Genomic DNA, 22,111 nt, shown 5'->3' with positions numbered 1-22,111 from the left:
GCGAGCCCAAGCTTCTCCGTTCGGCAAAGCCCAAGCTCTTCCCCCTCCACAGAAAGAAAGTTTCGCGCGGGGCAGGCACCACCGACACGCGATTAACTACCCGCAATGGCAACCAAGCAAGCGCAAAAGGGTGGACAGAGTAAGCCTCACTCGATTTTGCGCTCTAGTCCGCTTTTCTAATGTTGTGCAGTTGATCTCGGGCAGCTGCCAGTGCCGCAGCTCCAAGAGTTAAAGACACAGCTCGACCGCGAGCTGGAACACTTGACGACCTCGTTCCAGTCTCTCCGCACAGCGCAGTCGAAGTTCCGTGACTGTATCAACTCGATATCGCAGGGTGTCAACCCGGGCACCGCCGACAAGCCACTCCTTGTTCCCCTCACATCTTCCCTCTACGTACCCGGCCGCCTCACCTCGTCTACCCATGTACTCATTGATATTGGTACCGGCTTCTTTGTCGAGAAGACTGTTGAGGATGCGACCGACTTCTACAACCGCAAAGTGAAGGATCTACAGGACAGTTTGAAGGATCTCGAGGGCGTGATCAATGGCAAGGCCAACAATGTGAGGATGGTGGAAGAGGTTATACGGGTCAAGGTCTTGAGCGCACAGGAGCAGAGTCAGAAGGAAGGAGCAGGTAGCTGAGGGACGACGTTATGTTTGTTGGAGACGGGGCCATGGTGGGTGTGTCACAGAGCGCCAGATGAATGCCTTCAACTCAGGCAGAGACCACAAGGTTTCCGTGAAACAGGACGACGACCCTCAAAAGGGCGCGCTACCTCGGCAAAATCAAGAACAGCGAAACAGCAACGCCGTTAATAGGAGATAAAACAATTCGAGCATCGGCATTTCTACGGACAATATTCCTCAAACCAATACAGAGCGGCTAATCAAATGTTTCGGAACCCCTTGCAGACGTATGAACCCTGTGCGCTCCTAGAGAATCTGACACAAGAGAACAGTGGAAGGAGAGCGCGGCGTTTGGATTTGTTGTTGTTGGCACTTACACCTTGACCCCGGTATTTTGTATCCTCGAATACTCATGATTTAGCACGAGGCCTAACATGTCGGCGAATTGGCCCGGAACTGTACGTCACCCATCAATAACAAACGCTGAGTCCAGCAATTCGAGACGACTAAACAAGCTATTGATTGACTCAAGCGCCGAAGTGGAGGTCGAAACTTGGGGTCCCGAATGCGTTGGCAGGGATAGCTCATAATGTGGCGTCACCTGGGCGACCAACCACCGCGGGCGCTACTGGGACCTCGACCACGACAACACCACGACGTCCCATTCGGCTGCGATATCTAGTCTGTATTTGCTGTGCAATATCCATAAACAAAGACTGCAAAATCGTTGGTTCACTTTGTCGCAAGATCAAGTGGCGCCTGCCCCTCCAATCGCAGATAGACAGAGCTTCAGCTGTGGTAAACACGCGCATTCCATGATGCTTCGGAAGGAAAGGGACGGTGCAACGTCACCTGGTCCGGTGTACATGAGTTCTTCTCAGATGAGTATGCAAGCTACAAGCACATTCCAGTGTATAATCTTAACGACCATATCACAGCGAACTATTTACAAGACCTTCGTACCAACCGTCCCGCTCGTCCCACAGGCTCACGGCCTCCGCCCGCACACTTCAACACCTGGTCCAGCAGATCTTCGCATAGATTCTCCGACCTGCCAGCTATATCGCCGCTCACGCAAAAAACATTCGAAGACGCCGATGCCAAAGTTGACGCGCCGCCAGTGTCAACACCTCCTGAACCCAAGTCGCACCAGCGGACAACATCCAACATGAGCATAGATGGGGTGATCGCAGGCGTCGGGCGACCTCTGGTTCAGCCTCCGCGGGGACGAGACATGACCACCTCTTCGATGGCGCGGGAACGAACTCCAAGTGTGCAGTATCGCGAGAGCGGGCGGCGGCAGGTAGAGAAAGACGAGGTCCGCGCATTACGAGCGGCCATGGAGGAAGTGGATCTCAAGTCGGAGGAGAAACTGTACGAGTCGGCGAGGGACGAAGCTGCGGAATTAGTCTGGAAGCATATGAATCCCAACGCCCCGGGCGCAAACCCAGACGGACCGTACGCCTATCCTGGGCTTTCCAGAAAGGGAAGTGTTCAGAGGAGCCAAAGTCTTGATCGCAGTGAACAAGATCTGCAGCGCACGAATTCAAAATTACGAAGAAAGCGCAATTCGATGGGCAGCACAGCCGGTAGCAGGAGCAGCAGTCTTCAGAGCCGCCGCGCTGGTAGTGGGTCTTCCCTCACCGCCAACGCAGCCTTCAGCACGTCCCCTACAAATGAGAGTTTCACAGGCGATAAGGCAGTGGATTCGGCAATACTGCCGAAAGCATCTTCAACTCCGTCCACGTCACACCGTAAAGTGTCGGACCCAAACCAAAAACGACGCAGCAGCGGTTCGCGCAGGAAGGCCAGTGCAACAAGCTTGTTCAAGAATCCCAACGACCAGATCTACGAAGAACCTGAGGAGGAACAAACTGCTCCTCCACCACCGGCTATCACGAACCCTCCAGCGCCCGCCAAGCTTCCTCTTGGTGCTAGGCGGAATCCGTTCGCCCGTGTCCAGACTATCAAAGACAAGAACCTGGTGCGATCCAACACTGATCCGGTTGTTCCTATGAAGCGATTTGATCGCTTTGAGATTCAAAGGAATCCTCCTTCACAATCGCGAAATGCCGGCTACACAAGCAGCTCGTCTCTTCCACGAACGAGCGAGGACGGTGGCGGAAAATCAGATGTCGAAAACGAACCGGAGGTGAAGACAAAAGACGGGAAAGAGATCCGTAGCGAGGAGCTGCGAGCGGCGACTGGATTCAAGTTGAAGGATAGAAGTGCCAAACTTCCTACGCCCACAATGGTGTCTGATAGCCCTGGCCGTCCTATTGTATCGTTCAAGAAGGATTGGAGACCAAAAGAGATTGAAATGAAGGAGGAGATCTCGGCACTTCCTGGTGCATCACCTCGTCCTCACACTCAAGCTGCCAAAGGCCCTCGACCTCTATCAAAAGCGGCGACTGCTCCCGTCGTCCCTACGATCGGTAATCCAGCTGAGAGGGTGGAACCTCCAACACCGGCTCCCACTCCCCAGATGAATCCGTCCACGGTCTCTGCTCCCTCAACAAGAGTCAGCCGGGTAAAGATACCCGCCGTCAGCGTCTTTGAGGATCCTCCAGCGAGGCCACTCCCCAGTCTTGCAGCGTCAAGGAAAGTCAATACCCCGCCTCAAAACGCCGCGCCTATTGTACCAACAATAAACGTCTCTGAGGCCCCCGCAGCGCCCCCTAAACCATCTTCAGCGACTCCCATTCCGACTATCAATGTTCAAGAGACGTCCTCAATCTCTGTCAGCGCCCCTAGCGGCAGTTTCAGCTTGAAGAATCGGAAGCTACCCTCGGTATCTGTCAGTCCTGTCCCCACGATATCCGTGAGCGAGTCGCCTATGCCACCGAGAGGTCCTAGGAATACCGGTACACCCTCAATTTCCGCCACACCAAGCATCCCTACTATTGCTGTCAGTGAGTCTCCGGCCCCAGGCCGAGGATCTAGGCCCAGTCCGCCTTCGATATCCGTCACACCCTCCATACCAAACATTGCTGTCAGCGAGTCTCCAGCTCCAAGCAGAGGATCTAGGGTCAACCCACTCTCAATATCGGTGGCGCCCTCCATCCCATCGATCAACGTCGACGCTCCTCCAACCTCAACACGTCCCCTCCCAGTCCCAGGCAAATCCAAATCCCCCTTCGACCGCGGCAACGCCGCTACCTCCTCGCGCTCCCATTGGACTCCCACCAGCGTCCGCACCGGCGCCCTCTGCGAGCACTGCGCGCTTCCAATAGCAGGCCGCATCGTCTCCGCCGCGGGCGTCCGCTTCCACCCGGAGTGCTTCCAATGCCACCACTGTGGCGAGCACCTCGAGTGCGTGGCCTTCTACCCGGAGCCTTCGAATAAGCACGCCGAGCGCGTCGCCCGCATCCGCGCCCGCCAGCGCGGCGACGACATTCCCATGCTCGACTCCCACCCCACCTACGAAGATATGCAGCGTCTTGAGCACGACGATGGGCACGACGAGGCCCTGCGCTTCTACTGCCACCTCGACTTCCATGAGCTGTTCAGCCCACGCTGCAAGAGCTGCAAGACGCCCATTGAAGGCGAAGTCGTGGTGGCGTGTGGCGCGGAGTGGCACGTGGGACACTTTTTCTGCGCGCAGTGCGGCGATCCGTTTGATAGTTCTACGCCCTTTGTCGAGAAGGAGGGGTATGCGTGGTGTGTAGATTGCCATACGAATCGGTTCAGCACCAAGTGTCGGAAGTGCAGGAAGCCAGTTACCGAGACGGTGGTTAAGGCGCTCGGGGCGGAGTGGCATGTTGGGTGCTTCGTTTGCATGGTGAGTTTAGTACTTGTGTGGGGAGGTTGAAAGCGGCTAATGGTTAATAGGAGTGCTCCGGGCCGTTTGAAGACGGGCGGTACTTCCTCCGCGGCGAGTGCGAGGACCCGGTCTGCGTAAGGTGCGAGGAGAGGAGGTTGAAGGCGTAGCGGCACGACCCTTTCCCTTGAGGTGTTCGCGCCAGGCCGGTCCTGGGCCGCGAGATGGTTGTAGGAAGGTTGATGGGATTGTAATAGTCTGTCTGAACTTTGCGTGTTTGCATATGCATGATGTTGGTGGCGTGATTACATGTGCATTAGAAGCAGAGGAGCATATCGTGGAGCGTCCCGGCGTCATTTGCGTTTTGACTTTTGGGTTGGGAGGCGTCGGTGGAAGGCGTTTTGGTAAATACACGGGCGGAACGAATTTATGCATATCATGGGTACAGCCAGCTTTGCCTCAAGTATTTTGGTTTTGTTCTGATATGCGACTACTTCCCTTTGCGCTGCTTCGCGGCGCCGTTCTCTTTCGCCGTCGTCGACTTCGTCTTCGTCTTCGTATCGACTTTTGTCTCCTTCCCCTCCGCCGCCCCCTTCTCATCACTCTTCTTCTCCGCTGCCCTCTTTTTCGCACCCTCCTGCTCTAGTATCTTGATACTTTCCTCACTAACCTCCCACAGCTTCTTCTGCAGCGCCTCATCCTTGACCTCATCCTTTAGCATCTCCATCTGCCTGCACTCCTTCAAGAACCAGCCCCCCTCGCCGCGCCCATACTGCGCCTCCATCGCCGCATATAAAAACGTCTGCGCGCCCTGATCTGAGCTCTTGAGAAACAGCCACCACAGCGGCCACGTAGCCACGTACACGAGGAGCCCCCATAGGCTGCCGAGGGTAAGGAAGCGGCGCATGCCCGGGGTGCGCGTCCAGCCCGGGTCGACGATGATGACGCGCGAGGTGTTGGGATTCTTGTCCGGGCGGGCGTACGAGGAGAGATGTTTCTGGAAGGCAAGGGCGAAGGTCATGAGGGCGAGCTTGGAAGTGGCGTAGGCAGTGCTAGGCGTGAAAGGGACCGCTTCTATCGTGTCCTTCTTGCCTTTCTTTGCGGGTGTACTGGACACCGGGAGCACGCCGCCAAGGTAGGAGCTGCAGGTGCCGAAGATGATGCGTACGTCGCGATCGGGAGGCTGGGCGCGCAGCGCGGGGCTCAGGATGCTGAGGAGATGGAAGTTCGCCATGTAATTCAGGCCCCATGTTGCTTCGAGGTTGTCCTCTGTGAAAACCGCTGAGCCACCTGAAGGTGTCCGCGTGTTTGCACACAGGATGACCATATCGAGACGGCGCGGCGGCGCATTGTCAACCCATTTTGTGGCAAACTTGCGTATGCTATAGAGGGAAGCAAGATCGACTTGCTCCGCGGTAATGAGTTCGTTGCCTGTCTGTGCGCGCAGATCTTCGATGTAGTCGACTAGGAAGGGGTCGGTGAGGGGGTGTTGGGTGAGCAGGACGATTTGGGCGCCGCGGGCGGCGAGGCCTTTAGCTACTTCGGCGCCGATTCCTGACGTTCCTCCCTGTATCTATGTTCAGCGCAAGTTCGGTGGATGTCTTTCTCATACGCACCGTCATCATGACCACCTTGGAGTGCATGTTGCGCTCCGACGTGTTGACGGCGCCATTGAAGTACAGCTTCAGGAGGTAGATCACGCCGACAACCGGGATGAGCTTAAGGAGAGTCCAGCCATAGGGAATGGCAGATATGCCTTCTTCCCAAACCTTCCCGGCGATGTGGACGGGCATGTTTAGGGGAGGGTTGGCAGAAGTCAAAGTTGCACTGAGGCGCTCGACACGGAACGGGAGGACCCGAACTTACGGTTTGGTGATTGACGTCGCTTACCCTTATCGCTTATCGGATCGCACGTGCTCTCGCGATGCGGTCCGCCGCCTTCTCCAGGGCTCTACGGCAACGACTTTTGCCTTCTCAATTTGTCCCACACCTCAACAACCATCCTATATGGCGGAGTCACTCATTCCTCTGCCCTACGGTTGACATCAATATCCCCGCCCTCCGTCGAGGGCCATCATCTGCCCGCGTCCGACAATTACAGCTATGACGGCATCGCACACGCCGTATCCGGAGGACGACCCAAACGATGCCCGCTTCGACGATGCCGATATCTCTACCGTTCCCTTCGTCGACCAGCCGGCTTACGGCCGCCGACTCTGGCAGAAACCTATCAGCTTTGTTCCTGCCTCAAAGCCATGCCCTCCACTCGCTGCGCCTTCCAAGCTCGACGGTCGCTCCTTCGCAGAACAGTACCTCGCCATCGTCTTTCCAAATGGCCAATCGCCACAAAAAACGGACGCATATCCGGCATGCGGAATCTGCGGCGCGCCTGTCAAAGAATCCGACCATCGCATGCACTACCTAAGCCCAGTGCACCAGGCTGCCCTCCCAGAAATACAAACGCCTTCCGGTATTGACCGAACTCGCTTGGGTCTGAAGTTGCTGCAAAAACATGGCTTTGACGTTGATGCGCGCATGGGTCTTGGGGCTACTGGACAAGGCATGCTCTTCCCCATCGTGCCGAAGGAGAAGAGGGACAGGCTAGGCCTAGGTGTTGATAAAAAGGCAGTGGAGCGGGAGAAGAGAGAAGCGCTGACCCCGAAAGGGGCCACACTTGATGCTGGACAAGTGCGGAAATTGGAGGTGCAGCAGAAGAAAAAGCATGAGAAGCTGCAGAGTATGTTCTACGGGGACGACAAGCTGGACAAATATTTGGGAAGGGGCCCGGTAGATCATGGGCTGAAGTAGGGGCATATGCCTGTTTACTGGAGAGCCTGCACTGCGCCGTATAATGCGCACAGCCAGGCAACAGTGCTGAAGGTTTAGTTTTGCATGCTTAGATATACATGCCACGGGACAGCATGGCACCGGCGTTCTTCATCGGATTTGGGATTGTGGAGTGCTGTGGAATTCATGTTATGATACCCCAGGTTGTTCAATGAGACCTTTTCTTTACTATGCTACGTTGACCAAGCGATTGTACAGCTTCATGGTTGCATCACGATCACGCAGGAGGCTTGCTAGGCGGATCATTCCTTCGAATGTTTATCACCCATCCGCGGCACATCACCGTTATATTTATTATGTGAGAATCGGAGGCTTCTTCCTGCCAAGATGACCGCAAACCTAGTAGGCCGCCAGCAGTGTCCTTAGAAGAATGAAAGTAAGCGCTGTCTAAGTAAAGGCCTCTTACAAATGGTTGATAAACAAGAAGACTTTGGTACGCCTGGATAGCAGACAAGAGTTTTCAAGGTAATTGTGGGAGCTCGGCAACCTAACTAGGCTGCGGCTTCAGGTTTCAAATGTTCCAACAGGCTGTACAAGAATACGTGTCAATCAAGCTCAAATGAACATAGTTGCACTCTTGAGTATGGCAAGAGCGAGGGCTGCGTCTCGTGATTAGGATGTGCAACGTCGACTTCAAGTAGCTGGTCGGTCCTCAGATTTGTTACACGCCTGTACCAACGATGCGATTGCCCATTCCAGGTATCCGGACTGGCAAATCACAGGACCTGGAGTACGGTAGCTCCGGAATTAGTGGGGAATTAAGCGGGTCTTCGCAATGCCCCGGGGTACCACGACGTCAAACCCATCGCTCAGCCTCGACGGTCGGATTAGTACATCTTTGCGAGATGTCAGGACAGCTTACCTAAAGTACTTCAGTAGCCGCGTGCTGAAGCACTTTTTACCTTTAAGCTTATTCATTACGAGGTGGTGCCACAACACCGCAGACTCTCAAACCCATTGCCCTGTCGCCTACCATTTACCACCCCTAGGTCTTCGCTTACCGTGCGAATCATCAACGAGCGTGTACGATGTCTGCTCGGACTACGGGGACGCGCAAAGCACACAGCAAGACGAGACTTGGCTGCTCGCAATGCAAGCGGAGACGAATCAAAGTAGGTGCCTTTCGTCGATTGTCTAGAACCTCCAATCCGGTCTCTCAGAGTACGACAAAGTTCTTTCAACATGCCTAGCCACCGACTGTACACCAGTTCAAAAGATCCTACAAATATGGGCACGCATGACGACTCTATAGCCGCGGGATTATATGGAATGCTCACGGATCGTAGCTCGTTTTTTTCCTGTGCTAGGACTGCAGATACGGCTTGGAGGTAGATGGATCACACAGTGCGCGTTTTCGCTGGAGGGACTTGGGAACTTATTGATGATCGACACCGACAGCCCTGCTATCATTAACTCGTGTGCCCCTGGTCGCTGCTACTCGACTTAGAAATCAGCCTTCGACTTTCACATTCATGATCCTGTAACTTTACCGGAACTGCTTTGGACAGGTGCTGACGAATCAAACAGTGCGACGGTGCTCATCCGACATGTTTTAACTGTGAGAAGCGAAGAGACCAATGCGTGAGTCCACCCTTTGTGACGACGATGATGCCTCTCTATAGCTCGTGCTTACCGTTTACAGAGCTTCGTTTTGCTTGCTCCTTCCACGCGATTGACAGCCGGGTCGGCGTCTTCCGCATCCACGATCACAGCCATCTCACCCTCATCAATACCTTCTCCTTCATTTTCGACATCCACCACAACCTCCGGATCACGCATAAGGCCAAAATATTTATTACCAAAAAACCACCATGACGTCGGCGTGCTCGGAAGTACCTACGTGCGCGATGATTCTATATCCTCGGACGTATCCTTCATAACACCCCCTTCTACTCCTCCACCTCTTATGTCTCTTCCAGACCTCATCATACCAACTACATTTCCATCAATATCACCATATCTTCGCTTCAATGACATATGGAGACCGACCCGAGACATGCTACCGCCAGCTTTGCAAGGGATTCTCTACCATTACGAGTATACCACGAGCCTCACACTCGCAGATGAAGACCCTGCGAAAGCAGCCTGGCAAAACGTCGTGCCCGACCTCGCAGCAGACCATAAGTTCCTCGTGAACAACATACTAGCGGTCGCATCGCTCCATCTTGCAAGACTACACGGACGTGGGGACAAAAGGATAGCGATGATAAATTTGGCTGCTTCACAGATGAACAAAGCAATCCAAGGGTTTCGACCTCAACTAGATAACATTAACGCGGAAAACGCTGCAGCACTATTTGCAAGTTCGACACTTACAGCGGTCTACTTTTTCTTTACCGCAACACAGGAGATGGAAGGCATAAGATCATGCGTGCTGCAGGGAACCATTGTGCCACCACCATATGTGGTGGATACGATGCTTGCGGCCACTCTTCGAACGCTATGGGGACTCCGAGGGCCATGGTCAGTGCTGATGCCCGGTTGGGAGCATGTTATTAAAGGCAGACTCAGCGTCATTGCGAATCGTCAATGGTGGCCCAAAGACAGACGACCAAAGTCAGACATGGCGCTGGAGGAGGACAGCCGCCTCGCTGAGATAGAACAGCTGTGGAAAGGTCCGAACCAATCAACTGATGCCGACACATTATCCTCAGCATTATTCTACCTGAGAGAAACATACTCGCTAGTCTCACATCTAGTTGTTGCAGAGAATGAGTATCCGTTCCTAACATCCGTGGACTACGCCTATGGCGACAAGGGCGGTCAGATTGTGCAGATGAAGGACCGCGGGGCGATCTTTGTGTGGGCGACGCGCATTTCGAGAGAATTCATGAAACTGCTGGAGCAGAAGAACAAGTATGCTTTGGTCATTCTGGCTCACTACGCTGTCCTTGCTGGCAGAGTGCGAAACGTATGGTGGCTGGAGGGTATGGGTGCCAACTTCATCGTCACCGTAGCGATGGCATTAGGCAGAGAAAACTGGCATCTCATCGACTGGCCAGTGCAAGCTGTGGGTGTCGACCTGGAGAACGCGTTCACGGCGCAACTTGACCTTCTTGAGGGTGCAGCGGGCGAAATGGCGATGGAGGTTGTATGACGCCCAGGTATGGAATAGATATTAAGTCCGTGAAAGGGTCAGACTCAAAGTACAGCTCTACATCCATCCGTCAATCAAACACCATATGCAATCGCATGCACATGCAGCTTCCTTCCAGGGTTCAGTGATGTTCTTTGAATCCTGCCCATCGTCAACCACACGCTGCTACCTACGCGCACGTCAAAAGCTTAGACGAACATCCCACGGTTTAAAGAATGAAAGAGCATCGCCGAGGCGAACACCACGACGCGATTTTAGCCTGACCATATAGATACCCACACTTTCGCTCATTATATCATTTCAGCGAGCTTGACTCTCACGCTGCGACTTTAAACAGAACTAGCGGCTGACAGTGGCACCGCAGCCCTCAAATGCCCCGGACCTCGAGCGTCAAAGCGATGCTGTACATTTAACCATGGTCCCTCCACATGATTCAGACTATGGCCGATCGCGTTCCGCTGGCAAGGCTGAGTCTCTCGTGTAGCAGCCGAACACTCTCACTGATAACGGGAGATCACACGCAGCTTCCGATGAAGGACAAGCACCCGATGATGTCTTTGGCAAAAACATCCTCGCGAATGTACAAGCCGCCTACTCCAACGAGCTTATCTACGAAAAGCATAATTTTGCGAGAGTCAGACTCTACACACTTCAAAGCATCAACCTCAAAATTCTGCAACGCCGCCTTTTGAAGCACGCATTCGACTTGAAGTTCTAGCCCACACTCGACTTAACGTAGGAAGGTGAATTGACGCGAGATGTACACTTATATGGTAAGAAGCTAAGCTAAAAAGTTCAGAGGTAATGTAACTGATCTTCTCGCTGTGTGTACAGTCGAAGCGCTCCGAGATTGAGGCTACAGAGTGTTACCCCTCCAGAAAAATCGTGAGGACCCTCAGGTACCGACGAGTGAGCTTGAATTCCTGAGGAACCATTTCAACGCACCACAAGACAAGCTGGTCAAGCAAAACGACATCGGACCCGACGGATGTCTCTCAGATAAGATTTCTTCGGACCCGAAGAAACCAACCATGATCATTGAGTTGCTGAAGGGTACAAAAAGCTGGAGAGGGTCGGTGGGTACGTCAGCAGAGCGATATTGGCGCTTTCGGGTAGATTTTCTCTCATCGTCCCAATGGCCCTCATGGTGCAATACCCTTGGCCACACTCGGCGCTATTATTCACATCTGTGTCAGTCTTGAGGTTTGGGTTGATTGCAGGGGTCATTGGGGAAGTCGACAGAGTTTCTTTCTGTTACCGTGGCGTATACAGCGGTGTTGGTTGTGTTTGTTGGTGCGGCGCTCGAAGCACTGCAGAGAGGCAATGAGATTTGAGATCGTATCTTCGAATCTCTGGAATCGATCAACGGACAGCTCGTGTTTTCCCGTATTGGACATCTATTTCAGGTAATACGATAAGTGGGTGGCCTGGGAAGGAGAACCATACTTAATTTTGGCACGATTCCGCGTTCGTATGAGTGTGTGAGTTGTACGGTATAGCTTTTTGTACAGGGTTGGATTATCTTGCCGTGTTATCCGGTAGGTGTCCCACTACCGCCATGTTGAACTCACACATGCAAGCAAACGTTTCGGTAATTCGCCAACCCTGTACCACTGCTTTGGCAGTGGAACAACCGACTACATCCCTCTTTCTGACATCTGCCATTGAGCCATTCAGGTCGCCGCCTCTCAGCAAGGCATGCGCATATGGAGGCAAATTTCATCCCGCTGGCTTTTGGGACGAGGATACGTTTTGCGAATAGGAGTGAGAATTTCGGGACGAGGGAAGCACGGAAGGGTATGCTGAGGGTGTGGTTGAATGAGGAGAGACTCCCGGGGGAAGAGGGCTTCGAGCGGCTCCGAGAGGCGCTGACGAAAGAGCTCCAGATAGTATCATTAAGGGGATTAGGGAGAGCTATGAGGCTTACGTCAATGTAAGGGAGGTACCTTTTCCTGGGTGGCATGGGAGTGACGGGTGGAGCGAGGGCGGGCCTTGCGGTTTACATAACGCGTCTTTTGGATTTTGCGCGGGGATGGGATCACAGGATGGATCGTGATACATTCGTAAAGAGACTGGGTAGCCAGTTCTGAATCGCGTGGAATAGAGTTGAGGTAAGACGATAATGATAATCAAGATTAAATGCCAGAACGTCTTGACAGTAAAGTGCCAAGCTAGTCCAAGTCCACAAGTCTGGGAAATGGTGACAATGACCTGTGGGTTCCTGAAGGTGTTGATGATGTTCGATTCAGTTTTCCTTATGTTTCTGCTGTAACTCGGGCGCGAAACGCAAAACACGATGAAAGAGCCAACCCGAATGATATTACTTATCTACATATATACACGATTGAGAGACACTAAAAAATTTGTATCACAAGTGGATGATGTCGCGAGTATATCTTTGTACTATAGGTGGATAGAAGACTATGCTCCAGCTGCTCGTGCAAGATGTGACAATGTATCGCAGTTTTGACCTATGCTATCCGTAGGACGGCTTCCTTAATACTCGATTTTAGATGCTCAGCAACGTCGTCCAAGTCTCCAGATTTACCGGTCTACAAGACTAGACACCAGATATGTATATGTCAACGACTGGTATTTCCAGTGTCAGCATACTCCTTGATTGACGTCACCAAACTGTGTCTGCTAGGGTACGTGCTCTGTCCACTCTCCAAAGCTCGCAGACATCCCCGTGATGTCTTGCCTACCCTTTAGAGAGCACCACAGCCCCGGGATTTGATCCCATCTCATCGCTACCTGCATGTCCCAACGATCTTCGCGCTCGCATGCATAAGCCGACGTTGTACCTCGGCGACATGTGCATATTCCTATCCTTTTCCTCCACTCGTCAAGACCCTACAATTTGGAAGGACTCTTTCCACCACACACTAATGCAGATATTCAATGTCCGGAAACACTACTGTATGATCTTGCAGGATACAAAAACTCAGTCTGGATATCCACTTCGCACACTTGTTAAGGGTCCTCGGCGACGTGTTGCGTCCAAGGAACTTCCTAGATGGCGTCTCCGCAGCACTACTGCGCAAGCTCGATATCTGGCACTAGGCGTGCTGTACGATCATGCATCCTACGGCAGTTGAATAGTAGATTAAAGCGTGGGAACTAGCCTGGGGCGTCTATAAACCTTATATCACAGCTACCCGCATTCCCCACTTCGGAGCGCTGATCCGAGGGAGTCAAGGTGTCAGGCCACGATCAAAGGGTAATTTGCTTTCTGAAATTTTGTTGTAGTGCATTACTCGTTTGCTGACGGTGACCGCCGAAGCGTATGCGATGCTTAGTGGCCAAGGGAAAATAGTCCTCCAATGCCCTGCATGTCTCGTTGCCGCGTGATGCTTTAACAAAGTTTAGCAACGCGAGGCTGGCGCGACTATTCGCGTTCTCCGTATTGAATAGTCGTGGATGTGACTATACTGATCTGCTATCTGTCAGTCCGGATGAGGAAGCACATGTCCGTTTAGGGTAGCAATCCTTCTGTCCCTCTCGTCGCCACAGCCACTCTTTCCCGTGATGTTGTAACAGAGTTCGCCGATGCTCGCACGCCCGCCCCCCACTTCTCGTGACTGACAGAATCCCCAGAGCTGACGCGCCTACCCCCCTCTTGCGGCTTCCACTCTCAGCCATGACGACCAACGCAATTCGTCATTGTGCATTCAAACACTTCTTAGCACATAGCAGCCACCTCTTAGCCGCCGTCAGCGGTACTCAAACGCCTCCATCCAGCATGTGGAGCCCTTCTAGTCCATCACCCCATTGCGCACCTTCACCGGCGTTCAACCTAGGTATGATTCCACTCGCCCAATGCGGAAAGCCAAACCCGCATGCGGTCGCATTTCTTACACTTAGACTTGCACCGCCACTTATCTTCGTATTCGGCTTCTCATCGCCGAACAAAGAGGACGTCGCCAAAGGCATTGAATGTATACAGACTAAAAAAGGACCTGCTCACCTCATGACAGCCGCTCCAGATCAGACCAGACCAACAAACAAAGTTCAAACTCAACGCGACGTGACGCGCACTTCACGCGCCGTGCGATTGCAGCATCTTCGCCATCATCATCATCTTCATCGTCATCGAAAACCTTTGTTCCACACTACTGTGACGCTGCGATGAGCCCACTTCTCACCCACCGTACCGGGCCTTTCTCCCATCAGTTTCATCCCAACTCCACTTTCACCCACCCGCAGCCCGCAGTCCGTTCCAAGTTCCACACACACACCAACTCCAACTCTAGCCAGCACCAGCTGCAACTCCAGCGCCAACATATCAGCACCAGCACCAGAACTAGCAACACCTGTGGCGCGGCTGCGCCTAACCTAATACACAGCGCACCCAGCTGCACAGTCACCCTCGCGTGTCGGAGCGCCCTCCGGCGCGCGTATCGCGTGGCAACAGCATGGCATCCTGGTCGGATGTATACGTCACGGAGCGCCCGGCTGAACACGCTCACAGCGGGTGCGGGAGACTGTGCCACGCCACATGGGAACCCGCGACGGGGGCCGGGGTGCGTGTTGGGGAGATCACGTTAGCAGGGCGACGAGGGGGCGAGTGGACTGAACAAAATCTGGGATGACTGGGATTGAGGAGGGGGGGGACGGCTTGAGGTGTGCCAGCGCATTGTGCGCGAACTGCGTGCGAACGGTTGATTGCGGGTGCGGCTGGAAGATCAGCCTGCGAGCACCTGTTCTGTGCTGTGCTGCTCATCACATTTGCAGCCAGTCACCACCAATCGCACGTAAAGTAACTTTGCGAGGTCAATTCGGCCCCCAAGCAGACAATAACACCACGCGCATAAGCCAACGGCGTGCAGGGAGGAAAACGATATTATTAATATTAAGGACTCGGGGGATGGGGTCAAAGAAACCTCCAGCATTGTATGCAATGCACACCTTGCATGCATGCCGTCCCACCATCGCATCGCATCTGCACCGCGGCTGCCTCGTCCGATCCAAACATTCCGGACGCCCAGAGCCATCCCGTGCCGTCCAAGCCAATCCAACACCCGTGGATACATGTGCCCACTTCTATCCGGCTTTCCAGCCCAGGATGAGTACCCAATACTATGCAGAGCGAAGTGAGATGATGACGCGCAAACTGAACTCCAGCAAAATGTGCTGTGTGAGAAGGGTATGGTACGGGGAATCGAGTGATGTGATGTGCTGTAGTACGGGGCGACAGATGCTACAACCAATCACCGGGGGTACTGGTAATGCCAAACAAGCAAGAACAATCTGATGTGATGTGTATAGCCAACCAAGTGGAAAGAAAGTGAGCCACCACGCTGCTCGACCGACAATGCAAAATAAGAAATGCACACAACATCGCGTGCAATGCCAAACTCCTAGATAGATCCCATTCAACTGCATACATGGGCGAACAGCAAACGAGGGGCCGAAATCGCAGATGCCGAATGTGCGTAGTGAATGCGAACCCAAGCAGAACTGTACAGGAAAGAAATTGGTGCCTAAAATTCCTCAAAATGCATGGAAGAGGATTCGGCGCGCGATCCCACTTGATCGTTTGACATGATCGACATAGAGGTTGCCTCGTGAAAGCGTCATAGCATGTGTATCCAGTAGAACGTGAGTGTGGACTGCGCAGAACGCCATTGATAACAAATCGCGCAAAGGCCAAAACCGCAGGAAAAGTCGACACCCTCGAGACAGGTGATGCGGGAGCATGTAGTTGCAAATGCTCACTGTGGGGTACCGGCGGAACCTTAGGGTACAAGCCCTCTGAAGAGGGTCCGACGAAGCGCAGAATCCTCGAACATTCCCCTGTTCTAGCGCTGGTCGCGATGACTAATGTAGCTACCCTGATGTGATGATTGTAGCTGCCTTTGGGCGGCGCTTTGACACAATTGGTGTGGCATCCAAAGTTGATCACTGGCCACTGTCCACCGGTAAGTACGGGCGACAAGATGCTTTCTAAACATATGCTTGTTGCTCGGTGTTCCTCTTGATCCAGAAAGGATCAGGAACTTCAGGCTTTGGCAATAAGCCATGGTACGCCTAGTATGTCGGCCAACCCTGCTGAGGCTGCTGGTTCGGTGCCCAACCTGGCATGCCAGGCTGCTGTGTAGCAGAGCTCTGGTGCTGCATAAACTGGTGAGGACTTGGGCTCGGTTGGTAAGGATTCTGACCCATTGCGGAGAAGTTTGGATCCCCCATGGCGTTCATAGTCTGATACTGCTGCACAGGCGTGCCGTGCATAGAACCGCTGCTCTGTGTATGATGAAGCTGCGGCGATGCGTGCATCGGCGACTGTTGAGGATGAGGACTTTGTTGCGGCGGGCGGGCATACGCTTGCATGTTGTGCTGCTGGGAGAGTGGTGATGGCTGCGGTGGCGCCTGTTGCCACATGTGCTGCGGTGGATAGCCTGGGTTTTGCCCGACGTTGGGTATCATACCTGCCTGTGCCATCGCAGCTGGATTCATTCCTTGTGGCAAGTTCATGCTTGGAGGACGCCGATGCATCTGGTCCGGCCTCATAGGGGTTTGTTGCTGTGCCATAGGTGACGGCATCATGGCTTGGGGATGCGGCTGCGGTCGGTATGGGGTAGCGCCTGCGACTTGACCAGGCCGTTGTGGTGTCTGAGCGGCCATGCCATACTGGCCAACACCGACCGCAGTATTTGCAGAAGGGATATGAGGTGACTGCGTTGCCTGCACAGCTTGGGTGATATTGTTAGCATCCGCAGTGCCTGGGCGCTCAGTGGGTGGCGGTGGTTCGTGTGGCCTCGCCCAAATGTCGTCGAGATATTGCTTGCGGTTCTTCCTCTGTTGTTCAAGCTGCTTGTTGTACTCAGCGGTTTGACCAGCCTGATTCAAGATCTCCCCTGAAGGTGTGGGTCGCGTGACGTCCTGATATGGTACGCCGGACATTTCATGTCGCGGACGTTGAACGCCAGCGTAGTTTCGCGGTTGCAAATCTGTAGTCCCCCGCTGCTCAAAAGGTTCCGGGTTCGCTGTAGGCATCGTGTTCGGCGCAGGCGTTAGTCCGCCGAACGGTTGCAATGGATTCACAGCTGATCCTAGGTAGTCTTGGTCTAGTTTGCCGGTGTAGGCTCCAGTGTGAGCGAAAGCGAGATGACCACCAGCGTGGCTTGCTTCAGCTGCGGCTGCTTCGCGAGCCCTCGCAGCGCCAGGTCTCTTTTCTCCTGCCGCGTCTTCTTCGGTAAACCCTTGCTTCCGAGCCTTGCTCTCCCAGTAGTCGTCACGCACTCTCCGTCCGTTGACAATAAGCCTGCTTCCGAATTGCCGGAACATGGAACGTGCTGTCACGATAGCAATTTGGCGTGATCGGTACGAATATGGAAGGATCTCCTGATGAATCAAGTCGTCTTTCTCCGCTTGCGTCGCAATGATTTTATACAGCGATCTGTTCTTGTTGAATAGAAGGTACGAATCTCGGTATCCCAAAATACGTGCGCACTCGGTTGCGAGCATGAAAAGCTTGTTCCCTCGGTTGGGAACGAAGAAAGTGCGGCACCGGTATTCTCTGCCGTCGAGCGGGTGTCCGGTCGGCGTGACCTTGTTCTCGCCAGCCTCGTCTTTCTCACGGGGCAGGTACTCGTCTCCCTCGGGGTTCAGCTGATCAGTTGTGTGGTCCCTAACCGTAGGAAGTGCCTTGATGACGGTAGACTTGGTAGGAGTGGATTTGGCTGTAGGCGATGCCTGGGGCGGAGACGCTTGCGGGAGCGGTGTAGCCTGTAGCTGTGGCGTTTGGACTGGTGGGGCTCCCGCATTGTACGAAGGGGTCTGTGGGGGATGCGAGCCACGGTTGTCGTTCTCAGCAAAGGACACCTTCGTGGGTTTCGTGGGTGGTCGGCCGCGTTTCCTGCGGCTGCTATCATCTGCACCTTCCTCATTAGTAAGGTGGATACAGGTGAACCGGGAGGCTCTGCGACGTGTCGCAATGGGGACGCGCATTACGTACCGTCTCCATTCTCGCCTGTGGTTAGATCGGCATAGCTGTCCTCTGGCGTGCGGCTACGTTTGATGCCCCGAGTCGGTTGTTGTGCGACGTTTTGCTGGGCTCCTCCGAGCACATCTGGTACACACATCTGTCAGCAAGCTCAACAGCAGAGAGCGCGGCAGCGGATGGGACGGATGCGCGCAGTCACGATGATGGTTTTGATGGGGTCTTGCAACTGCTGCGCAGATTGCGCGCGCATTGGTGGGTAGAAAAGCTCGTCGCGTACCTGCAGGATTCAGGGCCTGGGGATTGATGGTGCCCGAGGGGTCCATGATGAGACCGTTCCCAATAGCTCCGTTGGACATGGTCTGGACGGGATACTGGTGCACAGAATACATTCCAGCCGTCGGCGAGGAGCGAGCGGCCGAGCTCGCGGGTAGTTGCTCGTCGTCGCGTCGAGATCACGACCAGGCCAATGGGGCGCGGGGCGCGCTGTTGCTGTCGCGAGGCTGGAGGGTTCCGAGTCGCGGGGCGGTGCGCGACTTGTTGGGCATGCGGCCGTGTTGACGTGCCCGGCGCGGTGAGGTGAGGTTGGGTTCGCGGTGCGGGTTGGGTCACGGACGCGAAGAGGCGGCGAGCTTTGTGGATACTGTACCGAAGACGACCCGACCGCACTTAGAGATCCGAGCGCAAACTCTTGCTCGGCGATGGCGAACGGCTAGTGTGCGCACGGCGGTGCTGGGGCGGCGCGACTCAGGAGCGGAGGATGATGCAAGGTCGGCGTGGTGTCGCACAGGCTGGCAGCTAGTCGCGGGCGCGGGCGCTGTGCAGATGGAGACTGGGTCGAGGGCGCGCGCAAAGGCAAGGCGCAGAAAGCGGATCGGCTGGCGGACCAGACAGCGTCGGCTGCGAAGTGGAGCAGCCCTGATGATAGCAGCGGAAAGTAAGGCTGCCACGTGAGGGCGGCGGCGGTGGGAGGGATGACAGGGTGACAGGAGGAATGGTACCGGCGGTGGAATGCGGGCGCGATGATGCACCGCCCAGACAGCTGCTGGTAGCCGCTGTAGGGTCCAGCGGTCTCTTAGTGATGGCCGCGGGCTGGAGCCTGATCCTGACTTGCAGATACAGAGCGGGAGCGCCCAATGCGTGCTGCGAGATTCCCGGGCCGCGGAAGAACGCGTGGAGAGGGCAGCGGCAGCCTTGGAGTGGCTACGGCAGCGGCAAGCAGCGCGAATATGTACGGCGAATCACCCAGGCCCCAATGCCCCAAATGCCAATGGCCGCCCATGATGGCTGAGAGCCCAGCCGTGCGCGGAGCAGCGACCACCAGCTCGCTGCTCGGCCCGCTCTGGAGACGGTAGCGAGCGTATGGGACGCGCTGCTGCAGCGTTGCGGGCGCGCGCGCAGCAATCAGAGCACCGCAGGCCACGGCCATGGGGGCAGCCCCCGCCTGTGGCTGTCCTCTCTGTACGGCGGCGCGCCCGTCTGCTCTCCATTACGTGCATGCATGCCCTCTAGCTCCGGATCTCGACATGTCTGTCCCGTCCAACAGCGCAACGTCTGCTCGCGACAGCACTCGGCGCCCTGCCTCTCCATGACGCCTGCGCCCAGAGCTAGACTCGCATCGGACGGCCGTCGACTGAACGGGACGCCCGCCCTCGCACCGCCGCGCAGCAGCTGCCTTCACCGTCCACTCACCCATGCAGACGCTGCTGATTGAGCCTGGTCACGCCGAATCATGGCCCAAGCCTGCAGCAGCCTAGCAGATGCATGCATAAGCGGCCGTGGTCATGCATTCACTGCTGCTATCAAGCCAGCCATATCGTCTGACTCCCAAAGAGCTGTGCTGCCGCCCACGCCTTTGCCGCAGCAGCCGGATCGAGCAATGTCAGTCTATTACTTCTGGAAAGTAATAGACACCCCGGCCGCCTTGCACACACGAATGCCTGTTTGCACATCCCGCCCGCCCCAGCATTGCCCATGTCCAGAGGCTGCGACGATCCCCGCCTCTGCCGGCCAATCTGGGGGCCCACTCGAGGCGCAATCCGTTCTTCCCTTGAAGCTAGCCTTGGCTGCTGCCACTGCAGTCGCCGTCCTCTGCATGATTGCAGCGACACGGCAGTCATAACTTTCCGCTGTTCCGGCCTTTCTTCCTACTCTTTGGGTAGGCCGCCCGTAAGTCGATAGCCTTCCGCTGCGTCCCTCTGCGCTGTGTGGACACGAGATGTGAGCGCGAGGCTCGACCCGTTCCACGATTCGTCCCGCCCCGACAAGGGATCACTGAGCCTGTCTGTGCTCGATCTCTGCCGTCGTACCATGCTTGTATCTCGCATCGCTTCCGCACCAGGCGCCGAAGCATCCTAGCGGGGCTGTGAAACGCCATGTCCGCACCCTACCTAAACATGGCACTTGATGATGCCCGCAATCCAGCATCATCATCTTGGTTCTTGATTCAAGTTGAAATTAGCGTAGAATAAACGAGTATTCTTCTCTTCGGATCATCCGTATGCGAGTGGCGTTTCGATCTTCCAGAATCAGCTCACTCAGCTAGCTCACATCCTCCTGGAGCTGGCGCGGCTTCGACGCGTCCTCGGGAACTGTGTGCAACTGTGGTCCATGTCTCAGTTGCAACTTTGTCATCTGAGCCTTTCTGCAGGGTCCCGGCATCAATCAAGCCCAGCTTGGCTGCTTGTACGCTGTGGGCCAATGCACATCCTGGGTCGGGTCTCACTTCAACCTTGCCATGTCGACTTCACAACGAGCTTTCAAGATTCTCCTCATGGATTGTATCTAAACTCCAATAGTCAACCTAAGAGCTCACAACGATCAGCCTTTGTCCGCTTGTCGCTGCCGAGCGTGCAGATGATCTGCCTTGACCTAACGGACCGACTGACTGGTATGTACGCCTCGTGATAGTCCTAGACAGGGGGCAGCAATGTCTCCGTCGCAGACCAGTCAGGGTATCCACAATGGCTTTCGGAAGAATCCTTGCAAAGACAAAGGAAAGCAACGGTCGTCTCGCTCCCATCACTCGCATCATATTTTGTTGAGTCGCCTAAGCTGGATGGTGCGAGCAAGACAGTGAAGAGCGGTTCAGCGTAGGAGATAAATTGCTCGTGTCGAACAGACTCAGCCCCATGACTGGCGTCCGGATAGGAGAAGTGAACGCTTTTGGGTGTTTGCTATAGTCGAGCGTGGCGCATCGATTAGCAGTCCATTTGTCATGTCTCTCGGTTGCTCCCACGCATTAGCGAGGCTTCCGTTTGACAGGCAGTTGAAACGGTCGATTGCGAGTTCAAGGCGATTACTATTTGCCACTAGGCGCGCTGCCTTGACCTACGCCCCCGCCATGGAACATGTTGATCATCTGATAGCAGTACTGACGCCAATAGTAACCGGCTGAGCCACTTTCCTGGGATGTCTCCTCGGATGTTTGAGACACTGTATGTAGTTGTTGGCAGATCTGCGGGATTGGAAGGCCTGCTGCGTCAAAGTCCCATGAGTAGAAGTGGTTGAATGGTCGATTCCAGGCCAGTCCATATAATGGCTTCCGAGCGTTTCATGTAGAAATGGTATTTAAGATATACTTGGCATTTCCAACATGACACTAATTGACGAGAAAGCTTGTGGATTGTAGCACAGCATCGCCCTTATGGCTCGGGTCGGCTCGAGTAGCATTCTGCAGATCGTCGTTGCACAGCTTTGGCGGTGAGTTTTGCGCCGGCTTGTTCCGATGACAGTGTGGTGTCCCAGAAAGTGCGGAGATCGGTGACGTACAGTCAAAAGACCACAAACAAGTGCAAAACACTAGGGCAGAGCGCTGGCAGAGGGGAGAATGGCATGT

At 54.7% G+C, this 22,111-nt stretch overlaps 7 protein-coding genes across 7 annotated transcripts; 5 read left to right on the top strand and 2 right to left on the bottom strand.

Annotated features, from left to right (window-relative positions):
- On the top strand, positions 1 to 817 carry CC84DRAFT_129430 (Prefoldin-domain-containing protein). Its single transcript, XM_018185368.1, has 2 exons — positions 1 to 139; positions 191 to 817. Exons 1-2 carry the CDS (start codon positions 106 to 108, stop codon positions 640 to 642), a joined length of 486 nt encoding a protein of 161 aa, XP_018042952.1. The 5' UTR covers positions 1 to 105; the 3' UTR covers positions 643 to 817.
- A 512-nt stretch (positions 818 to 1,329) lies between these two features.
- Positions 1,330 to 4,717, top strand: CC84DRAFT_129345 (uncharacterized protein). The gene is made up of 3 exons (XM_018185367.1): positions 1,330 to 1,512; positions 1,566 to 4,408; positions 4,459 to 4,717. The coding sequence occupies exons 1-3, from the start codon at positions 1,443 to 1,445 to the stop codon at positions 4,555 to 4,557; spliced, it is 3,012 nt and encodes a 1,003-aa protein (XP_018042951.1). The 5' UTR covers positions 1,330 to 1,442; the 3' UTR covers positions 4,558 to 4,717.
- A 160-nt stretch (positions 4,718 to 4,877) lies between these two features.
- CC84DRAFT_1183200 (NAD(P)-binding protein) lies at positions 4,878 to 6,180 on the bottom strand (the record flags this gene model as incomplete). The annotated part of the gene is made up of 2 exons (XM_018180672.1): positions 4,878 to 5,954; positions 6,004 to 6,180. 2 exons carry the CDS (start codon positions 6,178 to 6,180, stop codon positions 4,878 to 4,880), a joined length of 1,254 nt encoding a protein of 417 aa, XP_018042950.1.
- Positions 6,181 to 6,347: 167 nt separating this feature from the next.
- CC84DRAFT_1109116 (uncharacterized protein) lies at positions 6,348 to 7,392 on the top strand. Its single transcript, XM_018175216.1, has one exon. The coding sequence runs from the start codon at positions 6,491 to 6,493 to the stop codon at positions 7,193 to 7,195; it is 705 nt and encodes a 234-aa protein (XP_018042949.1). The 5' UTR covers positions 6,348 to 6,490; the 3' UTR covers positions 7,196 to 7,392.
- A 663-nt stretch (positions 7,393 to 8,055) lies between these two features.
- On the top strand, positions 8,056 to 10,378 carry CC84DRAFT_1159873 (uncharacterized protein). Its single transcript, XM_018177351.1, has 3 exons — positions 8,056 to 8,346; positions 8,762 to 8,815; positions 8,877 to 10,378. Exons 1-3 carry the CDS (start codon positions 8,263 to 8,265, stop codon positions 10,329 to 10,331), a joined length of 1,593 nt encoding a protein of 530 aa, XP_018042948.1. The 5' UTR covers positions 8,056 to 8,262; the 3' UTR covers positions 10,332 to 10,378.
- Positions 10,379 to 16,196: 5,818 nt separating this feature from the next.
- On the bottom strand, positions 16,197 to 18,966 carry CC84DRAFT_129261 (uncharacterized protein). The gene is made up of 3 exons (XM_018185365.1): positions 18,554 to 18,966; positions 18,289 to 18,402; positions 16,197 to 18,205 (listed from the first exon to the last, which is right to left on the bottom strand). The coding sequence occupies exons 1-3, from the start codon at positions 18,663 to 18,665 to the stop codon at positions 16,362 to 16,364; spliced, it is 2,070 nt and encodes a 689-aa protein (XP_018042947.1). The 5' UTR covers positions 18,666 to 18,966; the 3' UTR covers positions 16,197 to 16,361.
- A 1,205-nt stretch (positions 18,967 to 20,171) lies between these two features.
- On the top strand, positions 20,172 to 20,460 carry CC84DRAFT_1159870 (uncharacterized protein). The gene has a single exon (XM_018177350.1). The coding sequence runs from the start codon at positions 20,210 to 20,212 to the stop codon at positions 20,393 to 20,395; it is 186 nt and encodes a 61-aa protein (XP_018042946.1). The 5' UTR covers positions 20,172 to 20,209; the 3' UTR covers positions 20,396 to 20,460.
- Positions 20,461 to 22,111: the final 1,651 nt, after the last annotated feature.

Source organism: Paraphaeosphaeria sporulosa (genome assembly GCF_001642045.1).
Source record: "Paraphaeosphaeria sporulosa strain AP3s5-JAC2a unplaced genomic scaffold CC84scaffold_1, whole genome shotgun sequence".
Taxonomy (NCBI): domain Eukaryota; kingdom Fungi; phylum Ascomycota; class Dothideomycetes; order Pleosporales; family Didymosphaeriaceae; genus Paraphaeosphaeria; species Paraphaeosphaeria sporulosa.
The sequence above is the reverse complement of the archived record's forward strand: the minus strand, read 5'-3'. Positions and strand labels throughout refer to the sequence as shown.